This window comes from Haliotis rubra, unplaced genomic scaffold (assembly GCF_003918875.1).
Source record: "Haliotis rubra isolate DU_JTF1 unplaced genomic scaffold, ASM391887v1 Scf18, whole genome shotgun sequence".
Classification (NCBI taxonomy): Eukaryota; Metazoa; Mollusca; class Gastropoda; order Lepetellida; family Haliotidae; genus Haliotis; species Haliotis rubra.
Genome location: NW_025765780.1, coordinates 153,330 through 164,842, shown reverse-complemented (window position 1 = coordinate 164,842; position 11,513 = coordinate 153,330). Strand labels below are relative to the sequence as shown.

The 11,513-nt window shown below is 43.6% G+C and overlaps 1 protein-coding gene across 1 annotated transcript; it reads left to right on the top strand.

Moving 5' to 3' along the window:
• The first annotated feature begins 6,664 nt into the window (after nucleotides 1-6,664).
• On the top strand, nucleotides 6,665-8,302 carry LOC124273317. Its single transcript, XM_046708557.1, has one exon. It carries the CDS (start codon nucleotides 6,665-6,667, stop codon nucleotides 8,300-8,302), a length of 1,638 nt encoding a protein of 545 aa, XP_046564513.1.
• The last annotated feature ends 3,211 nt before the right edge of the window (nucleotides 8,303-11,513 follow it).

The window sequence follows — 11,513 nt, the reverse complement described above, 5'->3', positions numbered from 1 at the left end:
TCGAAATCGCACTCTGCGATATCACCTACCTACCACGATTGACTTACATAAACATCAACAACAACAAGCTGTTCGTCAGTGGCGTCTGCAACCAGATAACTGACGGCTACTACAGCGTGTGCTCGCTAAGTGACGAGGTCTTCAAACCCTTGGGAGCCGAACTCAAGATGAACGACTCAAACGGCACAGTGGTGTTAATCAACAACGGGATAAACCCCCTTGAGGCTCGGTCGACCATTGGCGAGGACACTCGGGATGACGCCGGACGAGATAAAACCCACAACTACCGTCACAGGCACGAAGTTACCCGACCTAGTACCGTACCGAGAGCTGTGCGTTCATCTCAGTCAGTTGAGCACAATGGACAACATTCAAGGGGGGCCACCCTTCCACGATACTGAGAGCCGTACCGGTGAAAATGGAGAAATACGACGGTAGAACAGAGTCGTTTTCACCGCGTCAGTATTAGAGGTTAACTCGGGGCAACATCCCTGAGTTGATAATATCGGTGTTAGATATAAAGCATAATCCTGTGAATATAGGATACATCAGCATAACGCTGCACATAAAATTACTAGCGCACAAGGTCCCGGAATGAGGTTGAAAAAATGCATCAATGCCGGGATCTCCGACCTCGGGGACACACGCGGATTCGACGACCCCGGAGTAGATGGCAAACTGTTGGCCTTGCAACTGAAAAACAACATTTACAAACGCGTTGAAGTCCCCATCATTGGTGGTACTAGAAACCTAAGTGATATAGTTGAGACCTCAGGAGCGGCCCTCAACACTAGGTTCGACTTAGTCCACATCGGTGATGATAGATGGGTGGTACACCCATCGTTCGGGGGCAAACTGTTCGACTTAGAAGATGTTGAGAGCAACGTGACGACCATCACCAAAAATAAGCAGTATTCCCTCGTCTTCACCGACGACGACAAGTGGGTGTTGTTGCCCGCTAGTGGTCGACTGGTTTCTCAACATTAGGCTCGGCTCCCCCTACGTGTTCACGGAGAACAAAGACAACTACCTAAACAAAGTCGTGAACAATGGAACCCTGCTCGTGGCTTACGTCCCGGCTCAGAGACGTAGCGTAATCATCAGCCCAGTCGCCAGTATGGCAGCCCACATGCTATCGAGTAAACCGGGAGTGCAAGACGGGGCATTGCAGTTGGTGTCTGAATTCGCTGGCATGGTCAACATCCTGGCGAGCCTACCGGCTAACTCGATGCTGGTCATCAAAGTCTACCTAGGGGAACCATCGCCGGATGAAGTCGAAATCGTGAAGGGGATCAAACTCTGGTGGGTAAAACGGCACCAGTATCAGGTTTGCACTGTTTACGTGCAGGTGGGTGTCGACTCCCGCACCAGTCTGCAGGGGGTCACCGTGGCCGTGGAAGACATGATATCACTCACCAAGATCTTCCTACCAGACAACATACTCCTCATGGGGTTGAAGTGCACCCCTGAGAGATTATCAGAAAAACAGTTGGAAATTATCTCATAATAGTAATATAATAATGACTAGTCATCGTCCCAACATCGCGCTTAACAACCTAGGGGACACGGAGGGGTTTGATCAGCCTGGTGAGGAAGACACCTTATATATCCTGCACTTGAAAGACAATGTGTACGAGAGGGTGTCGTTATCAGATTTTAAAGAGCCTGAATGGTTAGTCAACTTTACCCTCACCTCAACTTATATCTCCTTGAAACAAAATAATACTATCTCCGAGATTAGGAACAACGGCATCATTCTCGGGTCGTTCATTCCGGATTCTAGTGCACAAGTCATACGAAAACCGGGCCACTCGGGCAACATGTTAGCTTCAAACAGTGGGGAGGTAAAGATAGAGCTCAAATTACTCGATTACCAACAGGATTTTAGAGATGTCGCGAAAAACTTCACACTCATCATAGACGTCTATCTTGGAGAGAGGCATTGGCCCAGGAGGTTTATTAAACTTTTAGATGATATTAGGTTAGGTTGGGAAGACCAACGTTGCCGTAAAAACCAACGTTGCCGTATTATTAAGGTATCGGGAAACAGACCTTTAGCAAGCCTTGATGGAGTTCGTGTCCTAAATGGAAGTAGAGCTGAGACCACGATTTTTTACACACAAGATAATCTAAGTATTATCAGCTTTAAGTACATTAATCGAAGGTTAAATGAAACCCAATTAAAATATCTATTGTAATATATATTATAGGATGGGACTGTACCCAGTCGTAGAGGAAGTCGCGAAGACCCTGGAAACTGCAGATGGGTTCCGCTTGAGACAGTTATGTGATGTAAAACGCCAACTAGAACAAGACCGCGACACGCGGAAAGCACTATATAAGAAGTACCATAGAGCTTTCAATATCGTGGACGGGACTGATACTGCCCTTATGGCAACCAGCATGGGACTAAGGGTGGCAGGTGTTGGGTTGTTAGCCACTATCGTGGCCACACCTATAGTGCTAGGCATTGAAATCACAGCTGGGGTGGTAGGGGTGGCAGGGTTAGTGTGTAAGTTTGCATCCCGCAGACTGCATCGTATAGCGTTGAAACACAACGAGATCAGGGTTCTGGCCGAAGCAAAGCTGAACACGGTAAGTGAGCGTATTTCCACGGCACTCATTGACAGTAAGATCTCAGAGGAGGAATTTCGTTCAATCCTCTCTGAACTCGACAAGTACCGTAAGATGAAACAAGAAATCCGGTCCAAGTCTAGTAAGTCTGCTATCAGCGAAGACGAGAAAAAAAAGTACATAGAACAAGGGGTACGGAAAGCCCAGCAAGCCTTTATTACGAACACCAAAGAGATCATAGGCGATTCACATTAAACTGTTTCATCGAAGTCAACGCGACATAGTTCACGGTCATAGTGACACTATTGTGTCACGTGGGGTCGGGAAGTTAACTGGGGGTTCAAAAGTAGTATATACAATGGGGGCGAGATCTAAGGGCCTGACAAAAGCTTTATTTGCGAAATGAAGCTTTACAGAGGCTTTTGTTGGACTTGGTCTCGGACAATCTTTGTAAATACTACTCTCCGTGAGATAGAGAATGACCAGCTGAGCACAGTCATATCTGCAAAGCCTAAGACACAAGGAACAGTGAAGAGTGTCACTACACAGGAGCCAGAGCCTGAGTGGAAGAAAGAAATGAAGGAGATGAAGGCAATGATCAACAAGCTTACCACAGAAGTTGCTGGAATGAAGGCAAGTGCCACAGAGCAAGAATTCCCTCATTCTTCACCGTTTCAGAGGTCAAAGCCACCAAGTGAACACGCTAACTGGAACAGACAGCAGACCAGAGCGGATCAACATCAAGCCAGCAATGACTTCTATGGACAGTGGAATGAAAGACAAGTCGGCTACCAAGCTTCATATGGACAAGACTTGGACTACAGATCACAGAGAGCAGGACCCACTTGTTGGAGATGTGGATTAGTCGGCCACACTCAGCATACTTGCCATGTCAGATTGGATCATTCAAGACGAGGAAGGGCTTTAAACTCGCGCAGGCCTATGGGCAGGGGCCACCTGTAGGCATTTACGAACACCCCAGAAAAAGGAAAAGAATCCCGGATGGACTTGAGGGTAACGCCAATGAAGTGGAGTCAGAGCAAGAGCACTTTTAAACACAGGAGCTACAGTGTCCATAATACCTCGTCCTTCTATGATTCACACCTTAGACATGTACCACTGGAGTCACTTGATAACATCTTGAACATTGAATGTGCTGGAGGAGAGTCATTACCCTATACTGGATATGTGGATGTCAAGCTAGAAACATCATGAATATCATATGCTAAACCTGTTTCATGTTTGTTCTCGTATCAACGGACACCCAGTACAACTCTAAAGTGCCAGCGTTACTTGGAACCAACATCCTATGTCACCTATTGGAAGGATGCAAGAACACACATGGTGTCAAGTTTCTACAGAAGGCTGCACTGTATACACCCAGGTACTTGGCTTTCCGCAGTATAGTGTTGAGGGAGAAAGAGCTGATAAGGAATGGATGGAAACTTGGACTTGTGAAAAGCGCAGAACATGGAAATGTGATTATCCCTGCAAATAGTCAAGTTGTCATCAGAGGCCATGTTGTGAAGAGTGTGAACTATCCAAAAGTATGTGCACTGATTCAGCCGACTGACAACGCTGCAATTCCAAGTGACTTTGACATTGCTCCCACCATTGTGGACTACAACTGCGAACATCCTGGCGAAGTTTATGTTCATGTCGCTAACGTCACCACTCAGACAGTTGTTGTACATCCAAGAGCACTGTTATGCGAACTCTAACCCATTAGGTTTAAAGGATTGATGCCACTGGAGTCTGAGGATGAAAAACGCTTGCTGGAACAAGCTGATGTTGAACAGAAAGCTATATCTCAGGAGGAACTGAACTTAGGACTTGGAGTCATCCTCAAGTTCAAGGACATCTTTTCCAAGGGAGATGATGACTTAGGTCATAGTACAGCTGTAAGACATTGCATCGACTTAACCAACGACATACCCTTCGAGCAGCGCCATCGAAGAATACCTCCTGCCATGTATGAAGAAGTTCATAGTCATCTTCAACAACTGTTGTCAGCTGGAGTTATCCGAGAGTTCCACAGCCCATGGTTGTCCAATGTTGTACTGGTACGCAAATCTGACGGAAAACTTAGGATGTGTGTGGATTTTCGCCAGTTGAATAATCGGACCTTGAAGGATTCCTAAGCGCTCCCTCGGGTTGAAGAAATGTTGGATTGTCTTGGTGGAAATAAATACTTCTCCGTTCTCGACATGAAATCAGGATATCACCAAGTCGAACTCCACGAAGATCATAAACAACGAACAGCGTTCACCATTGGACCATTTGGGTTCTACGAATTCAACCGGATGCCATTCGGCCTATGTAATGCACCAGCCGCTTACCAGCGATTAATGGAGAATTGTCTGTCAGGATTGCATCTCCAGATATGCCTGGTTTATATTGATGACCTCTTAATCTTCTCCAAGACCTACGAAGAACATCTTGAATGGCTTGAACTTGTATTTCAACGTCTCAGAGAATGCGGCTTGAAGTTGGCTCCAAAGAAATGCAAGTTTTTCAAGAATAAGGTGAAATATGTTGGTTACATCGTATCTGAGAACGGAATTGAGGCTGACCCCGAAAAGATCAACAAAATTAGAGACTGGCCTACACCAACAAGTCCTGAAGAAGTTCGGAAATTCCTCGGCTTTGCAGGATATTATAGGAAATTTGTCCAGGATTTTTCTAAGATCGCTAAACCCCTCTCAGAGCTGATGCCTAAGACGAAAGGCAAGAAACGTCGAACCAGACAAGATCAGACAATGCTACAGTGGACTTGGGGATCCAACAAAGAAAATGCATTCCAGGAGCTAAAGAACAGACTTGTATCACCACCTGTTCTTAGATTTGTGGATTATTCACATCCTTTTGAATTGCACACGGATGCCAGCACACAAGGACTCGGAGCTGTGTTGTACCAGGAGCATGATGGTCACCATCAAGTTATTGCATATGCCTGCCGGAGTCTCAATAAGTCGGAAAGGAACCACTCTGCTCACAAATTAGGGAATTTTGTGTTTGAAATGGGCCATCACAGAAAAATTCCATGATTACCTTTATGGACATGAATATACAGTACTTACGGATAACAACCCTCTCACCTATACTACCCATCAAAAGTTTAGACTCACTTAAAGCACTCACTATATGTTATGTATATGTATGTGGTTACATCGAATATGAATTTCTCCACCAACTTGGGGGGAACCAACTGAAAACCTTATGCAGATGAATTGCACAAGGATGATGCTTCAAATTGCGAAAGGCATGAGCAAATGTCGTGCATGTGAACAGATTCGTTTTGGTGTAAAGTTTTGTTAAGAATTCGCCAATTTTCACAGATTTTAATCATTTACTGAACTCATGACAATAATCTTTTCAATGTTACGAATATGTTTTACAATACACCAGTTCATAACTAAACTGTACCTTTAAACAGTATGGAATATTTTGCAAAAAGCTAGTTTAGAACAGTGGACAAGTAAGTGGCTACATTTACACTAGTGAGTCTAAACTTTTGATGGGTAGTATATGTACTCACAAGTGCGAAGTTGGACGCAACAGGACATAGTGGGAAGAACAATGCTGATGCCAACATATTGTCAGGATTTCCAACACCAGAAGATTATCCGACTCAACAGATAGCATCAGATTCCATTAGCGCCATGTGCAACATGACATCAACCCCTAGCCTAGTAGAGAGTGTATCTGTTTCATCTGACATCCTTCAAGAGCCAGAGATGAACATCAGCAATGATAAATGTGATATTAATGCCCGTGATTGGAGGAGAGCACAAGCTAGAGACCCAGCGTTGGATAATGTCATGGCCCATCTGAGGAATGGAACCAAGCCCAGAGCAAGTGACTGTTTAGCAGATCCTGAGATGACTGGTCTCCTTAAGACCTTTCCAAGTCTCAAACTGAAAGAGGAGTCCTGTATCGAGTTACATCTGTGGACAGTGAAACCTGTGAACAACTTGTTCTGCCTAGTAGATGTCGCCAGTCTGTGCTACGCTGCCTTCACGATCAGGTCGGACATCCAGAACGTGACAGGACCAATTCACTCATACAGGATCGTTTCTTTTGGCCGGGAATGACAAAGGAGATCGAGAATCATGTCAGCCAATGTTACAAATGTATCAGGAGGAAAAGAGGAACCACAGTAAAGGCACAACCCGTAAGCATCAAGACCACACAGCCCTTGGAATTGGTCTGCATGGATTTCCTTACACTGGAACCATCCAACGGAGGACAACAGTGTATACTAGTGGTCACCGATCATTTCACCCGCTACGCCCAGGCTTATCCCACCAAAAAAATGACTGCTCAAACAACAGCTGAGGTCTTTTTCAAGAACTTTGTCGTCAATTATGGATTACCCAAGAGAATCCACTCAGACCAAGAAGCAAACTTTCAGGAAAACCTTATGAAGGACTTGTGTAATCTCACACAGATTGATCAGTCCAGGACTACTCCTTACAACGCTATGGGAAACGGACAGTGTGAGAGGTTCAACAGAGCACTACTGAACATGCTTGGAACCTTGGATGCTAGTGAAAAGAAGGACTGGAAGAGCCATGTTGGTCCTCTCATGCGTACCTGCAACTCTACAAGGCACGAGACAACAGGATATTCACCGTTCTTTCTTATGTTCGGAAGACAGCCAAGACTCCCTGTAGACCTAGCATTTGGACTAGATATTGAACCAAGCAAGGCCAATTCTCTGTTGGAATACACTATTTCCCTGAAAGATCGACTGAAACAGGCATATGAACTCGCTGCTGAATCTGCCACCAAATCTCAAGCAAGACAGAAGGCTAACTATGACATCAAAGCCAGAGCTGCCATGTTGGACATTGGAGATAGGGTGCTTGTTAAGATCGTCGCATTTGATTGGAAACACAAGATCGCTGACAAGTGGGAAAAGGATGTATATGTCATTCTTCATCAGCCTGATCCTGCGATACCTGTGTTTGTAGTTGGGAAGGAGAGAGACGATGGGAAACGGAGGTCCCTCCACAGGAATTTACTTCTTCCCATAGGATCTCTGCCACAAGCAGTCCCAGGTGCACCCGTCCCAATTCCAAGGTCTCGGAAATCCAAGACGCCAGTTGCTCCATCTGGATCATCAATCCAGGAACAGGAGGATTTGGGTCAGGATCAAGAGGACGATTCAGAAGATGAAATTTGTTTTGTGCCCGTGACCTCACCAGAACCCTCAGTTTCAGCTGGTGTACCGGCTGATAGGCCACCTGAAAGTGAGGCTGAAGTTGTGACAGATGCCGCTCTGCATGAGGATCACCGAGATGAAGAGCCAGAGAGAGCCACAGATGTTGATGGTGATGAAGTTGGAGATATCCCAGGTGATGAAGCGGTTTCTGCACCAGAAGACATGCAGATAGAAGCTGAAGTTCCGGGATCATCTGTACCACCTGTCAAGTTATCTAAGGGTGTTGATGCTGCTGCACAAGAGGATGTGCACACGGAAGTAGAAACTTCTGAGCCACCACCAACAAGAACCACACCCGAAGGTAAACCTCGGCGGAGGATACTACCTACCCCACCACTAAGGAGGTCACAGAGGGAACGGCAGAAACCATCGTGGCAGACAAGTGGCAAATATGTGATGGCAGCTAGGACAACACCAAAACCGGACTGGATCTCGAGAGCAGACTACCTTAGTTCTCTCATAGCTACAGGAGTGGTAGCCAGTAAATGTGATAAGGCATAGGATGTTCTTGTAGATCTTGTGGCAGGGAAGTTGTCATGACGAGGACGTCATTTGTCGTTTGGGGGAAGTGTGTGGTAGTGTCATATTTTACAGTTTATTTATTTATTTGAGTAAATACGGTATCATTTTTAAACAGTTTGGTTGTGGTAGTTTTATTGGATTAGGTTTTTATCAGAGTATGTATGGTAATTGTCTCCAGCTTGATTACCCCAAGCTGGACCTGGGCTCCTATTGTATTATTGTGGGAGAGCAGGGAGTTCTATTGTTCGTAACTCAGAGGGCAAGCTATTCCTTGATCTCGGATTGGTCAGTTTTATGTGGTATGTTTTCTTCTTCACTAACATCAGCACATTTTAGTCAGTCTGCCACATACAGCCGCACGAGAAGCATCTTACATATGACGTACGTGATATTTTTGACAGACGTCTGATTCTTCTCTTTGGTCAACAACTTCTCTCTGTTCAAGGTTAGTTAACTTAATTATAAACATATTATGTAGGATGCAATATATGTTAAGTATAGTTATATTATAAACATTATTCTTGCTTAGGTTATAATATTAAATGTGTGATGTGAAGGTATGTATGAATGTGTTTTAAGAATATATTGTAAGTCAAATATTGTGTGTTTATAGGCATGATTTTCATGTTTACTGCATCAGCATTTTCATTATAAGTTTATAGGTAATAATTGTAATCTTTTATGAGGTCAGGTGACACACAAGCATGTGTGCCTGCTTAGTGGCCATCTTTGTCGGCTATGTTTTACTCTTGTTGGTGGTACATGTAATGTTTGTGCCACTTGAGATATCATATTATTTTAACAATTGTTCATTGTATATATTTATAAGAATATCACAGTACAGATAATGTTGTGCTGTAAGGTATATGTATATATTTATTATGTAGGTTTGTTTTATTCTGATATGTTTCATTATGATATAAGAATAGGTTAGCGTAATATACTTAATTGTGTGTTATATTACTTATAGATGGACATGCTGTTTCACTAAGGTGGACAATATAATATCACCTGAGTACCATATATTTGGTAGGTATTTTATCCTTTTAATGTGTTTATATTTCATGTATATATCATTGCCACAGATATGTGTTCCCTTGATATTGTGATATTTTGCTGCTGCAATTTATCCATATAATACCTTTTTGTGAACTGCATGTGGTTATTACTTCTGTTTATAACTTTCTTGGAATTGATGCAGTTCAAGTAATTTGTATTACAATGAACATATTGTGATAGGTATATATGATTATTATCAGTAATTGTAACTTTTATATGTAATCTACTATATTAGTACATATGTGATATGACTGTTTTATTGATTATTGTTATTATGTTACAGGGTGAAAACAAGACAAACTATATGTTTGAAAAATAAAGTAGTGGCACAAGTCACAACTCACACCCCAGCAGGCGTTGGTCTTCATTGAACAGAACCACCCCTTACCCTGCTACAAGTACAGAGAGTAAGTCATCACTAGTTACACTACCCTATCACATCTCCTCAACACAGTACAGAGAATAAGTCATCGCTAGTTACATTACCCTATCGTACCTCCTCACAACAGTACAGAGACTAAGCCATCACTTGTTGCACTACCCTATCATTCCTCCTCACAACAGTTCTGAGAGTAAGTCATCACTTGTCACACTACCCTATCATACCTCCTCAACACAGTACAGAGAGTAAGCCATTTCTAGTTGCACTACCCTATCGCACCACCTCACAACAGTACGGAGACTAAGCCATCACTAGTTACACTACCCTATCACACCTCCTCAACACAGTACTGAGAGTAAGCCATCACTAGTTACACTACCCTATGACACCTCCTCACAACAGTACAGAGAGTAAGCCATTTCTAGTTACACTACCCTATCACACCTCCTCAACACAGTACAGAGAGTAAGCCATCACTTGTTACACTACCCTATCACACCTCCTCACAACAGTACAGAGAGTAAGCCATCACTAGTTACACTACCCTATCACACCTCCTCAACACAGTACTGAGAGTAAGCCATCACTAGTTGCACTACCCTATGATACCTCCTCAACACAGTACAGAGAGTAAGCCATCACTAGTTACACTATCCTATCACACCTCCTCAACACAGTACAGAGAGTAAGTAATCACTAGTCACACTACCCTATCACACACACTACCCTATCATACTTCCTCACAACAGTACTGAGAATAAGCCATCACTAGTTACACTACTCTATCACACACACTACCCTATCATACCTCCTCACAACAGTACTGAGAATAAGCCATCACTTGTCACACTACCCTATCACACACACTACCCTATCATACCTCCTCAACACAGTACTGAGAGTAAGCCATCACTAGTTACACTACCCTATGACACCTCCTCACAACAGTACAGAGAGTAAGCCATTTCTAGTTACACTACCCTATCACACCTCCTCAACACAGTACAGAGAGTAAGCCATCACTTGTTACACTACCCTATCACACCTCCTCACAACAGTACAGAGAGTAAGCCATCACTAGTTACACTACCCTATCACACCTCCTCAACACAGTACTGAGAGTAAGCCATCACTAGTTGCACTACCCTATGATACCTCCTCAACACAGTACAGAGAGTAAGCCATCACTAGTTACACTACCCTATCACACCTCCTCAACACAGTACAGAGAGTAAGTCATCACTAGTCACACTACCCTATCACACACACTACCCTATCATACTTCCTCACAACAGTACTGAGAATAAGCCATCACTAGTTACACTACTCTATCACACACACTACCCTATCATACCTCCTCACAACAGTACTGAGAATAAGCCATCACTTGTCACACTACCCTATCACACACACTACCCTATCATACCTCCTCACAACAGTACTGAGAATAAGCTATCACTAGTCACACTACCCTATCACACACACTACCCTATCACACCTCTTCACAACAGTACTTAGAATAAGCCATCACTAGTTACACTACCCGATATCTTCCCATTATGACTACTCACAACATGACTAGTCCCAGTTTGACTACTCATGAACACAAACATGTAATGGAGCACCCCAAAACTTAATATTGTACTATACCTTTATAGCTGATTACTTCCAGTTTTTGTCTACTCTTTGAAAAAAAACTATAAGGGAGACTCCCAGGGCCTACCTATAATAATTAGAAGCCAAGTGATT

What these genes read in the sequence shown, in the direction of transcription:
- LOC124273317 (XM_046708557.1), top strand. Translation starts at nt 6,665, where the DNA reads ATGACAAAGGAGATCGAGAATCATGTCAGCCAATGTTACAAATGTATC.